At 46.5% G+C, this 15233-nt stretch overlaps 6 protein-coding genes across 6 annotated transcripts; 2 read left to right on the forward strand and 4 right to left on the reverse strand.

The window, feature by feature from the left end:
- Window positions 1-260: 260 nt before the first annotated feature.
- J7T55_003259 (ubiquitin-protein ligase sel1) lies at window positions 261-2943 on the reverse strand (the record flags this gene model as incomplete). The annotated part of the gene is made up of 9 exons (XM_053138416.1): window positions 261-560; window positions 657-785; window positions 849-972; window positions 1051-1087; window positions 1395-1515; window positions 1613-1827; window positions 2068-2235; window positions 2555-2597; window positions 2812-2943. 9 exons carry the CDS (start codon window positions 2941-2943, stop codon window positions 261-263), a joined length of 1269 nt encoding a protein of 422 aa, XP_052999124.1.
- Window positions 2944-6592: 3649 nt separating this feature from the next.
- On the reverse strand, window positions 6593-6950 carry J7T55_003260 (uncharacterized protein; the record flags this gene model as incomplete). Its single annotated transcript, XM_053138417.1, has 2 exons — window positions 6593-6793; window positions 6924-6950. The coding sequence occupies 2 exons, from the start codon at window positions 6948-6950 to the stop codon at window positions 6593-6595; spliced, it is 228 nt and encodes a 75-aa protein (XP_052999125.1).
- Window positions 6951-7289: 339 nt separating this feature from the next.
- On the reverse strand, window positions 7290-8154 carry J7T55_003261 (uncharacterized protein; the record flags this gene model as incomplete). Its single annotated transcript, XM_053138418.1, has 2 exons — window positions 7290-7423; window positions 7662-8154. The coding sequence occupies 2 exons, from the start codon at window positions 8152-8154 to the stop codon at window positions 7290-7292; spliced, it is 627 nt and encodes a 208-aa protein (XP_052999126.1).
- A 428-nt stretch (window positions 8155-8582) lies between these two features.
- On the forward strand, window positions 8583-10108 carry J7T55_003262 (ldehyde dehydrogenase; the record flags this gene model as incomplete). The annotated part of the gene is made up of 2 exons (XM_053138419.1): window positions 8583-9055; window positions 9130-10108. The coding sequence occupies 2 exons, from the start codon at window positions 8583-8585 to the stop codon at window positions 10106-10108; spliced, it is 1452 nt and encodes a 483-aa protein (XP_052999127.1).
- A 2365-nt stretch (window positions 10109-12473) lies between these two features.
- On the forward strand, window positions 12474-14089 carry J7T55_003263 (isotrichodermin c-15 hydroxylase; the record flags this gene model as incomplete). Its single annotated transcript, XM_053138422.1, has 3 exons — window positions 12474-12878; window positions 13029-13776; window positions 13839-14089. 3 exons carry the CDS (start codon window positions 12474-12476, stop codon window positions 14087-14089), a joined length of 1404 nt encoding a protein of 467 aa, XP_052999128.1.
- Window positions 14090-14403: 314 nt separating this feature from the next.
- J7T55_003264 (uncharacterized protein) lies at window positions 14404-14934 on the reverse strand (the record flags this gene model as incomplete). The annotated part of the gene is made up of 1 exon (XM_053138423.1): window positions 14404-14934. The coding sequence occupies one exon, from the start codon at window positions 14932-14934 to the stop codon at window positions 14404-14406; it is 531 nt and encodes a 176-aa protein (XP_052999129.1).
- Window positions 14935-15233: the final 299 nt, after the last annotated feature.

A 15233-nucleotide genomic window follows, 5' to 3' on the forward strand; every position in this document is an offset into this window, starting at 1 on the left:
GCCTTGGTTTTTTGATAATTAATATATCATTCATTGGGAATTTCAGAATTACAGAGACGCTATGATGGTTCCTCCAGGGAAGATGTCTAAGTGAGCTATGGACAGTGCAGCCGTCGCGGTGCTTCCAGTAACGAGTTGACCCCGGCACTCTGACACGCCCAATCAATTCGGCATCCAGCGCTTTAATCATCCGTTCAGCCCTCTCGTACTTCGAGAACTCCAGTCCTACATCTCTTTCCGTCCATCTGCCTCATCAACCACTAACCCCTGAAGGGGTTTGACGACCCGGTGTCGTTCCTCTGAACATGCGCCGGTGGGGGGCCTGGCGGCGGCGCCTCGTAGTCCTGGGAAGGAGCCATCTTGGTTGCACCTTGCGGGCCGTCGTACATGGGTGGCCGTGGCGCACTGGGATCGTACATCGGAGGCGGAGGCGGCATGCTCTGCATGTTGTATCCAGGTGGGTACTGCTGGTAGTAGCCCGGGCGGTAGTTGGTGTAGGTGCTCTGCGGGTAGGCGTAGCGAGGATCGACACGGGCCAACTCGGCGCGGGAGACGAGCCACTGTGGGGAGGAAGAGGGTCAGTACACGATCGCACCTCTAATACAATGGCGATGGAGAAGGACAAATTGAAGCGGGCATGGGTTAGCGGAGCTTACTCTGTGGTATGCGAGCGGCACGAGGCCCTTGCGTATCCTCCTCTTCGCGTGGATGTAGCCGACTGTGATGTACAAGGTGATGAGGAACATGAGACCCAAGAAGACAGACCACTTGACGATGAGGCCCTCCTGTCGCAGACAATTAGCTCGAGCTGTTCTCTCAATGGCATAAGGTGCGAGGGTGGAGCTTACTCTTGTGTACCAGTATGGGACTAGACGTCCATTCTCAACGACGAAGCCATCTGGTGTTCTCGTCGGCTGACCAGCCTGTTCGGTCGTGGTCGTGGCTTGCCGCTCTACCAGGTAAGCGTCCATCCTGTATGTGTGTATGTATGTACGTGTCTGTTGTGTGTGTACGTGTGTTTGCGGGAGTGGTTTTATTATGCGATCAAACTTCGGTATGAAGTCGTCGTAATCAGTGGGCTTCGTGGCTCAACCACAAATGCGTATGTAAGTCAGGGAGAGATGAAATTAAACCGAGAGTGATCGACTGAAGAAACCAAACGAACGTCGGTCACTTTTACTCGAGCAAGCATTACGAAAAGGCAAGGGAGATAGGGAAGGGAGATTAAATGCCAAGAGTTGACGTTTTATTGAGCATGTCTACGAGCAGCCCACCCAACCTCTGCCCATGTGCCAACACATCGCGCTTTCCCTCCGCTGCCCTGTCAGGGAAGGGAAGGGATGGGATGGGACGAATGCGCAGAGTTTGGTGGTGACGCCGGGCTGTGCTGCAACGCAATGCGCTGACGATGGACTGGGTGACTGGCTTGTTAGCTGCAGGGCCCCAGCGGCTTGCCAACTTGGGCAATGTACGGGGTTGTCGCGAGATCGACATGAAACTATGCTGCGACGTCGCCTGACAAGACTCCGGTAGCATGGGGGGTGGCCATGAGCCAGAGCCGCGGCACACATCGATCCGGATGGTGCAGTCACGACGGCCGGTTCAGCCGCACCAGGATTTCTATAAGCTTCACTTTTGGATTTCGGGCAATGCGAGAGGTCAGAGATCGGACGAATCGTCCGTACTGCAGTCCCTGTTGGGTCATGTCTGAAAATCGTCTCGAGGCTCCCGAGGCCGTGAGTGGGAGATGAGACACCAGCCAAGACATCAACCCTGGCCGCCTCTCCGCCACCCTCGCAAGAACCCGCCCCCCCCTCCCCCAAAAGGCTTCGCCGAATTGGATATGACAATATTGATGAACAAACAAACCCAACTCTTGACAAATAGCGTACTGCGATTGCGCCAAGAAAGTAGTTGCACTGGATCAAGAACGCAAAGATATAATATCAAGAATATTAAGGCTTAGAACTAAGAGGATTGCCTCACTAGTAAATTGATGCTGAGGAAACCTTGACCCGGCATTTGAGCATGTAAGTCCTGGCAGCGGACAGACCGAGTCACACGCACAGGATACCAATACTGTCATCGTTGAAGCCCTCAGGACCGCAAATTTCGAGTATCTGTTGAGGGGTGTTGATTTCACACTACTCGCGGATGATGACCATTTGAGGTCGTTCTCGTGATGGAACCCACAATGCTCACTGAGCATCTTTCGTGAAATAGTCACAAGGGTGACTGACAACTCGTCATGCAAGGCTGAGCTTGATTCAATCAAATCCTATCTTGTAACACTAGATGCCGTGCAATCCGAGTGCGAGTCGAGCAGAAGTCATTGTACAATTAGTTAGCTCTGCTCTCAGAATTATGTCGGGCTGGGCACTACCAAGGCAGTAATCACACTGAACATTGAGATCCGGGATTGGACCTGCACAGCAAATTTCATAGGTAGGTCACTAGGCAATGAAAAAGGCTAGGAAACGTAGTCCTTGTCTTCAAAACTGCTCAATTCGCCAAGCAGGTCATTTGGATTGTTCTTTACTCCGACAGTGAATACCTGAGCCAATATTGTGGACCAAGCTCAGAAGATGGTAGTCCTTCTACACGTTACGCAAGAGGCAGCTCCGAGTCAGGAAACTGATGTCACAAAAGTACACAATCAAAAAAGTGCTGTCCGTCTGTGTTACCTTGTCGACACCTGCATGAGTGCCATGAGATAAATTGTGCAGCTAGTTATACGCAGGTAAGTGAACTACGAGCCTCCACAGTAAAGAGGTCGAAATTCATCCAGCTACAAAGCCGCAATGGACATACGGTCTGATTGGCGTATTTTCGAGAAGATTCGACGTAAGCTGACAACGGGGAACTCGCAACGCTTTCTTTGGCTTCGACAATGATTCGTGACATAAGCTGAGCCATGATTCGATCAGAGCTCGCTCCTCGCATGATTAACGCAAGCAGTCTGGGTGTGAAGTGACTCTAGATAAATAATAGACGCGTAGACAGCTACCGACCATTCAGCCTGTGGGTTATATTCAATAGTTCTCACCGTTCAAGGGGGTTGTGAGAGACAGTCTTGTCGACAAGTGTCAAGTAGGCATTCAAAGCGATTTCCATGAGTGCACCGGTGCTGAGCCGGACATTTCCCGGTCTTGGCCGGAAAATTAAATGACATCTATTGCAGGCCAAATGGCACAAATGGGGAGGTTTCTGTAAGAGTGCGGAAATTTGTACGGCTATATTGGAGTTTCGTATGGCTAGATGTAGCTATTTCTTGGCGGCTGCTGTAACGGCTTCTGATTGGCCCAAAAAATTTTTAGCTCCGGAAGCGCCTTACTAGCGCTATTAATCAGCGCGTATAAGCCACCCGCTAACCTTACACTTTACTATAGTACACTATCGCCAACTTAAGTAACAAGCATTAAAGTATATTAATTAATACTATTTTAAAATACCTATATTACTATAACTACTATAAATATAAAAAATCTAACTTATATAATTAATTTATTATATTTAAATTACCTAATTTAGCCTACTTAATCTTAAGTTTACTTATTATAATAACTTTCTTTCCTAACTATAGTTACCTATAGATTAACACTTAAAACAAGTATTTATACTAAAATATATTAACTATTAAGTACAATAACCTTCTTTTTACTCTTTTAAATTTATTTAACAATTATTAACTCTTTATTATAAGTTACTTGTAATAGAAAGACTTTAAAGAAAGCTTAGATTAGATTATAAAGCATACTAATTAGAAAATAATTGTAAGGGATAGTGGGTTTAGTTATAAAAGGTTATACTATAGTAGAGGCGGTATAAAGCGTAATAGTATAGCTATTAAAATTACTACTTTAATAATAAAATACAAGTATTAATAGTTAGCTTTAACTTTTAAATCTTAAAAAACTAGTTAGAAATAGGTATTATAAATCAATAAACTAATCTATACTAGTTATAGCCTTAAACTATACCTAAAAACGCAATAAGGGTATACTTAATTTACACTTATAATAGTTAATTTTATAAATCAATAAATTACAATAGACTCATTTATTACACCTAGTTATCTATTATATCAGCTATTAACTAAATTTTCTAGGGAAAAGTTTAGCATTATTATTATAAAGTTTTAGTTTACTAAATAAAGGAAAGAAAAGATGTAATATTTAAAGCTAGTAATAATTACCCTTAAGGAATTTAAGCAAAAGGGCTATTAGTTTTAATAGTATATAAATTCTAAAGGCACTATTATAAGCATCTTTTAGGTATTGCTATAGCAGATTTGCTAGTTATAAAGGTATAAAAGTTATATAGCTATTAACTATATATATAATATAAATAAATAAAAAATGCTCTTTTTTTAAGCTATTAAAATAACTTTAAAAAATAAAATTATACTCTTTTTTTAAAGCTTAATTAACTACAAGGGAAAAAAAATATTTTAATAGCTTATAAAGCAATAAAAGCTTTTTTTAACTAAATATAATCTTTTTAACTTACTTATAGTTATTATTAATTATAATAATATTTATATTAATACTTTTAAAAAGTAATTTAATTAAAAGGATAAGAAAATAAGGTAATTACTAATAAAGTATTAACTATATATATTTTATATTAATATAAATATAGTTTTTAATATTAAAAGGAAGTAGCGAAAAGTATTATAATTAGCAGTAAGTAAAGGTATAGAAATAGATAAAAAAGAGGGTTTTAATAATATAGCTAATATAAAGAAAGAAAAAAAGTATAATAGTAATTTATACAACTTAAATACGCTTATAAAAGGTAAATTAATAATACTAGCAGTAATTTTTTAAAAAATTCTTTATACCTACTAAAAGCTTTTTAACTTATTTAAGTTTATAAAGTATAGTAATTTTTATAAGATTTATAAGGAAGTATAGTAGTAGCTATAAACTAATTTTGTAAATTAAATAGCTATTATTATATATTTTAAAAATTACTATATAAATAAAAATAAGAATATTATAGCTAAATAGGCTGTATATAAAACTTATTACAATAAGAACTATAGGCTTTAAACAACGTCCTTTATAAAAGTATAATATTACTATATTAAACTAATACTTAAGTATAATTAAAATAGTATTAATTAGCTAGCTAATTATATTAATATTACTTTTAAAAATACTACTTAACTTATTAAAAGTATAAAAAGCTAAGCCTTTAATACTTATTTAATACAATTTAATAATTACTAATAGCTTAATAATTTATAGCAGCAATGCTTACAGCAAGTACTTAGTTTTTTTTATTATAATTATTAATAAGCAGTTATAATTTATAAAGGCTATAAATTATATAAAAAGTATAAGCTAATAAAGTGTATATAATGGGTATAATATAATACGCATTATTATTATTAGCTGCTTAAGAACCTTATTAAAAGATAGCAGAATACCCTTATTTCTAAGGATATTAAGCTGTATTATTAGCTTAAGAGGGATTTTATAAAATATAACTTATTACTAGCTATTAGCAAGCTAACTATTGTAAAGGCTAAAAGGCAGCTATATAATATGGGGACCTTTTTAGTAAATAAGGTAATAGTTTTTAAGTAAGCTGTAATAGCCTATAAGATACTAAGCAATATATACAGCTTAAGTAAAAAAGCTTTAAATAAATTAAAGTTAATAATATAGTTAATATAGCGGTATATTTTATAGTAGGAATTTAACAATAGCTTTATTTATTATAATAAAAAGAATAATAGGGATATAGTTTAGGCTAAGCTTAGCGGAATTACATAGTAGCTAGCCTTAATAAAATCTACTTAGCAAAAGCAAGAGCAGCCGCATAAGCAGTTTACAGCTATATCTATAGTATAAGCACTACTTACTAAAAAATAATATATAAATATTAACTAAATAATTAACCAGCTATTTTTAATTATGCTTAACTTAAGTAATATACTTTATTTACAGTAAAGGGCAGTTATAGCAGTAAAGGCAGCTGTAATAGTAAGGGCAGCTATAGCAGTAAGGGCAGCTATAGCAAGCGAAATAGCTTACTAGTTAGCTACTAGCTATTACTAATATTTTAATTAAACAAAAAAAACCTTAGATTTAAACAATTTAAGGCTTAGTTAGCTTAGTTAGTTTAATTAGCTTAATTAGCTTAATTAACTTAATTAGCTAATAATAATTATTATATATATATAATATAATACCCTTTAATATTAGATTTCCTATAGCAACTAGTTTTTTAGCTTAGTAATTTAAAGCACTTACTAAATATATTATTATAAAAGCTAATAATAATAGTAAAAGGTTATTAATTTAAATTTAATAAAAACTAATATTTTTTTATTAATTTTTATTAATTTTTAATAGTAATAGTGGTAATAGTAATAATAGCGGTAATAGTAGTAATTATAGCGCTGTTAATAGCCGCTACCTAATTTAAGTAAGCAGAATAAACGCGTTAATATAGGGGTTAGTAAAGGACCTATAAATACATTTAGCCGTATAAAACTCTAATATGGCCGTACGAATTTCCGCACTCTTCTGTAAAATGAAATTTGGAAATCAAAGGCGGGTTAATCGAGCACAGAGTGATTTCATTTTCTCTTGCAGAAGCTTGATGCCATTCCCAAGCCGTGTGTCAGCAAGAATTTGAGTCTTGAGAAAGGGTGAAATGATGCGAGTCGCTGACGGCGAAGAAGTCTCCGGATAGCATTGTCTGCTATCTGTCGCTCAATTGGAATCCTCGGTGCTACCTGAGATGTTACGTTCTTATGCAACTCCTCATATGAGTTGCTCTGTACTTGTGGCGCAAAAATGGGTACATTGACATGTATGGATTGTGCCGTAAGGCAGCGCTAAATCGGATAGTTTTGTATTGTTTGGAATCTCTGAAAGGAGGATATTGTGAGATTGAATCACTCATACAGTCCACAGTCCCTCTGGAAGCAGCATGATTTCGAACTCTAGGCCCAAATTGAGAGCCAATGGGAGATGGTGTATATAAGTAGTCAAGTTCCAACGTTGCAAGAATAAGCATCTTGTCTTCATTCATAACTTCGAATCTCCTCGAGATATTCAGTAGCCTCATACTCTCGATGACGTGTGGTCAAGCCTTTTTCCCCTCTGAGAATTCACCTTTTTACTCTGTAACTGTGTGTCTTACAGTGTACTTATTCGATCCCGGTAGTTTGTTAGTCTGCATACTAACAGTCTTTACGTAGTTGTCCCAGGAATTTTGTGGTGGATATCAATTCTCCAGTTGCCAATAAATTCATGGCTATCTGAGAACCTTCACTGGCCGACTTGCAAGCCCGTCTTGCTCCAGCCTACCCATGCTTTCTCTGCTACATGCTTTACGGGCCGGGAGACTTCGACTCCGATGATCACCACGAGGATTTCGGTGTTCTTCTTGATGGAAAATGTGTCTGATCGTTTTGTAATTTGTGGTCTTCACTCGTCAATGGCTTCTTGCGGTGACGCAAGACGCAGCTGCTCGGTAATGTCTCGGCAACAGTCTGAGTGGATACTTTTTGCCGAGAAAAGCAAAATCAGGAGAAAGACGCGCAAAAGCGGCCAGGAACATTCTGAGACACAGTAAGGTCACGGCTAGGCCAGTTGGACATCATCAAGGCAATTGATTGAGATTGATGACCGCGAATCAACACTTCCTTCCAGATATGTAGTGGAAAGCGGGCTTCTCTCGGTGTGGACGCCTCGGGATGGACCCAGCTTGCCGACCCCGGAGAAAAAATGGGGTGGATCTCCATGGCACAGACAGGAATCCGGGGAACTCGAAACTTATTATACATACATAGATGGACGAAAACACAGTTTCGATGATGACAGCAGTGCCAAAGATGGGAAAGGCCAGTGATTTCGTTCGTGTGTCTGCTTGGACCACCCACAAGGAGTACAGGTGGGCAAGGCGACGGGGCCATAGGAAGGGGAGTTGCCCGTTACGTCCGCTGGCTTGTGCACGGTAGTGTGCACTCGAGGCAGGTAGCACAGTTTGAAGAAGAATCAACATGCTCCCGTCGCGGGTTCTCTCCCGATGCAAGGGACCGAAAACCTCAGCCGGGGCAATTGGTATGGCCGGGTTGGCTCCCGCTCCATGGAGATCCGGGGAGGGGGGATGTGCAGAGCCGTTAAAACCCATGCCCACTTACCGAAACGCGGGGCAACGATGCTCCTTCTTCTTGGGGGTCTTGGTAGGAGGATCCTGGATAGCCTCGATTTATCCGTCCGACGTTGGCGCAATCCATTTGACCAGGTTGGCGATGGGGCCGGCGACTAGGATGATAGCTCCAGGTCTTAGTTGGACAGGCTATGAGACGTTGGTCGCGCAAGAATATTTATGCTCTGGGGACCCCTAGTGCAGATGATAGGGGTTTGCAATGCCCTTCGTTTGGTTATCTTGAGCTTTTTATGACCGCAAGAGCTCCCCGACCGACATTACGATCTACACCATCGAAGTAGACGACGATCTTGTTGCCTCCAGGTCGAGCGCAGATCTTTGAACTACACCACTGCGGAAAGCAGATACCAGACCGCTCCCCACACTTCAACCAACACTGTTACGTCAAAATGGCAACAAACGGCATACCCATTCACACCAAGGGGGCTACGGTCCCCTTTCACATCAACGGCCAGGACGTCGTCGCGTCAAAGACCTTCGACGTGGTCAACCCGGCAACAGGCAAGGCCGTCCACAAGTGCAGCAGCGCGACCGAGGCCGACGCCAAAGCAGCCGTGGACGCAGCGGCAAAGGCACTGCCAGCATGGAAGGCAATGGTGCCCACCAAGCGGCGTGAGGTTTTCCTCAAGGCCGCCGAGGTCCTGGAGAAGCGGCGGGACGAGCTGGCCACCACCATGGTGGAGGAGGTCGGCGTGCCAAGGGCGTGGGCCGACTTCAACCTTGGTGTCGCCAAGGACCTCATCTTGGACGTGGCCGGGAGGCTCGTCACCATAGAGGGCACTATCCCTACTCCCCAGGACCCCAACACGGGCGCTCTTGTGCTGAAAGAGCCTTATGGTGTGGTGATGGCAATCGCGCCTTGGTGAGCAAATCAAACTCCCGTGTCACGGAGGAAAATTTTATGTCCGGGGAGTTAGGGACTGATTAGACTCGTAGGAACGCCCCGTACATTCTCGGATCACGCTCCGTCATCTTCCCGATTGCGGCCGGTAACACGGCTGTTTTCAAGGCCAGCGAGCTGAGTCCGAAAACCCACTGGGGCATTTGCTCCGTCTTCGCGGAGGCTGGCCTGCCGGCTGGAGTGCTCAACATGATTGTTCACGAGCCCGCCAACGCGGCTGCCATCACCAGTAGCCTCATTGCCAACGAGCATATCAAGAAGATCAACTTCACCGGCTCCACGATGGTGGGCCGCATCATCGGCAAGCTGGCCGGCGAGCAGCTCAAGCCTGTGCTGCTCGAGCTGGGCGGCAAGGCGCCCGCCATCGTGTGGGACGACGCGAACCTAGACCTGGCCGCAGACCAGTGCGCGCTGGGCGCGTTCCTGAACTCGGGCCAGGTTTGCATGTCTACTGAGCGGGTGATTGTGCACAAGGCCGTGAAGGACGAGTTCGAGAAGAAGTTCCTCGCTAGCATAGACAAGTTCTTCCCCTCCGCCGGCGACGCGCCCGTGCTCATCCACCAGCCGGCCGTCGAGAAGACCAAGAAGCTGCTGAAGGACGCTAAGGACAAGGGCGCGACGCTGTTGAACGGCGACTTCGAGGCCCAGGAGTCAACCCCGACCCGGCTGCGCCCAATTGTCGTCAAGGGCATCAAGGAGGACATGGATCTCTACAAGACCGAGTCCTTCGGCCCCACTGTGGCGCTGTTCGAGGTGGACAGTGAGGAGGAGGCACTCCGACTCGCCAATGACACCGAGTATGGCTTGACGTCGGCCGTCTTCACCGAGGATTTGAGGAGGGGATTGAGGTTTGCCAAGGGTATCGAGACCGGCGCTTGCCATATCAACTCAATGAGCATCCACGACGAATCCGCTCTGCCACATGGAGGTGCGAAAAGCTCTGGGTACGGGAGGTTCAATTCTATTGGCTTGGACGAGTGGGTGAGGACGAAGACAGTCACCTACCGGTATTAGAATTGGGCAGGAAGGCAGTTGGGGGCACTCGGACCGGTCTAATAGCACAGATGTCATCCCGACGAGTTTCGGGCAGCAAAATAAAGATTGAGGCTGCAACGATGGGCGCGTCTTTGTGCCACCCCAACCGCATGGCGAAAAAGTCTCGGGTAGCCACACGTAGAGTGCCCTCGAGACCTGCTGGGGAAATACAGGTTCCACTGGTCGAAACACTTTGCCAGCCCATCTGCGAGATCTCGAACCTAAATTAGATCGGTCAGGATGATCGGTCAGGATATCTCGCAGATCGAGGTCGCATCTGGGCCGCAGGTCTTGATCGATGTTGCTTTTTCCTTCTCATTCCGATCTCGCGCAAGCGTTGGGACGCTGCCGTATCGGGGGACAACACCCCGGGAGCATTGGGAGCAGTAAGATCTGATAAATGACGAATCTCACATCAAAAACGCGCATGCATGTCTTATATACCCACTTCTCATTGTGTAAAATCCCATCGTCATCAAGGCCGGGCTACGGCGGAAGTCAGCCGCTCAGCCTTAACTTGCGCTTCCTATTGGAAGAGACCAAATTTCCGCTTTCCTTTTGCGCCTATAGACAAGGCCTTAAGCATGGTTCCTGCGACCCGGTAAACCGGGTCACATCGATCTCGACTCCATCTCTTGCCACGAATCGGGCGTCACCGGCACAGATTCCATATAATTATCACGCTCAGCACTTGATCCTATTTTCCTTAGAACCGCACGAGAAGTTGTCAAGAAGCAAGATGTGACTGTGTATTTGTTTCGGAGGTATTACCACAATAGTGGCCCCTAGGGTCAGATTGGACCTCGACTCCCAAAGCCACCATATGTGTCGTGAAACGGGTAGAGGCAGTGGAACACGATCTTCCCAGCCCGCCTCATCACGTGTGATACAAATATGCGAGACACGCGGAATTGCTGAGCAGTGGCTTGGTCTCGACCCGTTTTGCCGGATCTGGGCAGCAAGTCGCCAACCACCACGTGTTGGGGATCGTCATCTTCGGACTCGGGGAAAGGGGCGGTTGCTTCCAGTCTGGCTGACTATTACAATCCTTCTCAAGGTTTGTCACTCACCGCTTGTGGGGCCATAAGTACTCCGGCCATACCTTTCACGTTCGTGAATACGGCACGGCTCCTCTCTGCTCGCCGAGTCCGTTCATGTACTTTTGAAACGTGGGGGTAACCAGGTCGAAAGCAGCTCTCACGGTCTCATGTCCCTTCAGGAGAATGTTCACCGACGTGTCATGGCTCTCATTATGTGTGAGAAAGCATGTGCTTGGTGCGGCTGTTGACTTCTAAGTCTGAAGTGAGATTTGCTTTCCTCGTAACTCCAAAGCTCGACAGGAGTGGAGGGTGACAGTCATGTCCAGCCACAGCCCGAAGTGCTCCAAGAACAACAGTGTTGAAAAAGTGAATCATCATATAGAGACAGATCCATGTCATGGTTATATTGAAGGCACCCCTTCGATTTGCCCACAAATTCCCAAATACTACGGAGTGTATCTAGACACGCATCGGACATGACGGGGACCTAGACCGACACACTTGTTGGCTCAACAGATACTGACCTTTTCCCCCCAAGCATTGTGCAGATGGACTTCACCAACCGGAGACTCAGAATCGGCTGTGGAAGGATGCCTCATAGGCTTTTACTATGTCTTGCCTCAGTAGGCATGCAAGTGCGGCCGAGTGATGCATCGTGGGCTGCGTCTCACCGAAGTCGAGCATATCTGACACCGGTCTGGAAACTGGCATGGACATCCGTGTCGACTACCAGGGCGCTTACTTCTATTAGTCCCTGATTTTACAAAAGAAATGGACTCTGCTCCCGGAACATACCACTTCATCACCACATTTTCTACGAGAATTACTTTTGCCAAAGTCGAAGGATGTGAGTCTCCTAGCTTGCCCCACAACGAACGACCCTTCGCTGTGGCGGCCGTTTGCTATAAATGACCTTCTTCCTACCTGAGTGTGGCTCTCATCATGCAAACGATCTTGGTCGTCACTCCAAAGTTTCTTGCACTCGAACAACCCATTTAAGCATATACTATCTTCAGCAACTCTCACAGCTTCACCCTCCCATAAACCAGGCTCGTCATACAAGATGGCGCCAATACTAGACGTATACTCGGGATACCTCGATATATCTCACGTCCTCCTTGCCGGAGCCTTTCTTGTAGGCCTACCCTCGCCTTGACTCCTTCAGAGCAGAAAAATACTGACTCTGTTGGCAACACTTGCAGGCTATCACTCTACCCTTAGGCCAATTTATTTACAACGTATACTTCCACCCACTAGCAAAATTCCCAGGCCCTCTGCTATGGCGTGGCTCCAACATACCCAAAATGGTATCTCAGGTCCGGGGCACTATTCATTTTAAAATGCTTGAGTTCCACCAGCAATACGGCCCTGTGGTCCGGCTTGCCCCCGGAGAGCTCACATACACTACGGCCACGGCAGTGAAAGAGATCTATGGCAACCGCAATGGCAGAAAGCTTATGCCCCCGCAGTCTTCGCTTGGTAGTAACGAGAAGACGATGTTTGGGGCTACCAGCTTCATCTGGCTCGAGTCCCATAAAGAGCATTCGCGTCACCGCAAGATCTTGTCCCAGGGGTTCTCGGACGCGAGCCTCAAGGCTCAGGAGCCCATGGTGGTCGGATACGCGACTCTTCTTATCCAACGCTTACGCGAGAGGGCCTCAAAGGGAGAGGTCATTGACATGTGGGCTTGGTTCAACTACTATACTTTTGTATGTTACAATAACCTCTCCTTCCTGACCTTCTCACACGGAGTATGAGAGCAACAAGGAGAGTCTCTGCCCGACCAAACTCTTGATGTCGAAACCTCTTTTCTTGGGACCAAAATTATATGATGACATGTACTGACAATGACACAACAGGACATTATTGGTGATCTGGTCTTCGGCGAGTCCTTCGGTTGCGTGGACCAGGGCCAGTTCCACCCGTGGATCAGCTTCATCTTCTCCAACCTGACCAACATGATGTACGCGCAGATGATCACCACCATGGGCTACCTCGGCAGCTTCATCCAGGCCCTCGTGCCCGAGAGGGTGATGGCACAGGCGATCGCGCACGCGCAGTCGACCCGCGACAAGGTCGACCGACGGCTGGCACGCAAGGACGTGCGGCCGGACCTGATCAGCGGCATGATGCACCGGATCGGCGCGGAGGGCGGCATCTCGCGCGAGGAGCTGTACGCCGACGCGCAGATCATGATCATGGCCGGCAGCGAGACGAGCGCCACCCTGCTCGCCGTGGCCGTCTACCACCTGCTCCGCAACCCGGGCGCGCTGGCCAGGCTGCAAAGTGAGATTCGCGGCGCCTTCGCTGGTGAAGAGGCCGAATTGGCCTTCGCTGCTGTGTCGAAACTGCCGTACCTGCGCGCTGTCATCGATGAGAGCCTGCGCATCCACCCGCCGCTGCCTGCTGGCATCAACCGTGTGGTTCCCGAAGGTGGGGCCGTCATTGATGGCCACTTCGTGCCTGAGGGCACGGTGCTGCAGGTCCCTGGCTGGGCTGCCTTTCACCTTGAGGAGAACTTCAAGGACCCATGGGAATTTGTGCCTGAGAGGTGGCTTGGTGAGTCGTGCCCCGCCCGGTACGCGGGTGAAAACCACGATGTGTTCAGTAAGTGATGAGCTTTCTCCGCTTCCCAAAGGATGCAGATCTTAATGCTGACTTGATTCAAGCTCCTTTCAGTTATGGCCAGAGGTCTTGTCTAGGGCGCTCCCTGGCGTCTATGGAGACGAGGGTCTGCCTCGCGAGGTTGATCCTCGGCTTCGACATGGAACTGATGGAGGATAGCCATGACTGGAATCAGCAGAAGGTGTACTTGCTATATGAGAAACGGCCACTGAACGTGAAGCTGACTGAGGTTATCAAAAGTGAGAAAGATGTGCTCGTGTCATGTGTCTTGGATCGGAATTCGGAAAAGTTGTGATATCCTGCTTGAGGATGGAGGCTATTTGATTTGGGTAGATTGACGCACCGAGCTGCTAGGCTCCAAAGCCGTATGGGTATGGTCTTGTTTAGTTGTGAGGCAATTTCTTCGCAAGGCTTTGTATGATTTGAGATGAAGGAAGATACTCGTCGAGGCGTTGTTCAGCTAACAGGCCGGTCCTGCTCGAAAAACTTTCCGCCTTGTTCCACATGAGAAGTCAATTATGAAATGACAACGCCATCCGCCTCAGCTATAGAGAACTCTCATGAGTAGAAGGCCCCCAAACCCATCATTCGCAACACTGCCCCCGCCGTTCACACCGTGGCAGCCAGTCCCAGCATTCCAGCAACAGCCCACACGATCCCACGGCCCAAGTTCACCATTCCCCAATGGTCAATCAGCCATTTCGCACTCTCCTCGCCCCGGGGACCAACGCCCTTCTCCTCAACCTCCACGCCCTCCACGGCCTTCAGCCCCTTCATCTCCTCCGCCTTGCGCAAAATCTTCCGGTTGGTGGGAAGGACGAAAGCCCACGTGTACGGGATGGCGCTGAAGCAGAAAAGGCCGGCGCCGAGGTAAGCCCTGGATTTGGCCGTGGCGGCGGAGAGGTGGTGGTGGTAGGACAGGAAGAGATAGGCCAGGCCGGAGAGGCTGCCCAGCGAGGGGAAGAGCACCTTATTCAGGCTGTAGCTGTTGACCCACTGGCGCAACATCAGGGGCGTAGGTGATTCCAGTAAGCGCGGAATCACGAGGATGGACAGCGACAGGTTGCCAGCTGCGGTGATGGTGGAGAGGAAAATGGTTGCCGCCTCCGTGATGCGGATCGCGGATGATGGCTGAGACATGATGGGGGCTTGGATGGGCTGTTGTGTTTTTCTTTGGAGTGCGATTGGGGGGTGGGGGGATCAATGGTCTTCTTCGTTTTCAGATGAAAGGTTACGCAAATAAATAAATGTGTGGAACTTGGGGAGTTGCTGGGGCGGCTGACGGACGTTACTGAGGGGAAGTTGCGATGAGTGAGTGGCACCGTAGGATGGATGGGCTGTCGTTAGATATCTCACCAAATCATGTGTTAGTCCGGATCGGCAGATCTTCTTCCCCACGACTTGCTTACCATCGACCCGACCGGCTGGAACACAAGAAT

The sequence above is a fragment of the Diaporthe amygdali genome (genome assembly GCF_026229845.1).
Source record: "Diaporthe amygdali strain CAA958 chromosome Unknown NODE_3_length_2959817_cov_65_330692, whole genome shotgun sequence".
NCBI classification, from domain to species: Eukaryota; Fungi; Ascomycota; class Sordariomycetes; order Diaporthales; family Diaporthaceae; genus Diaporthe; species Diaporthe amygdali.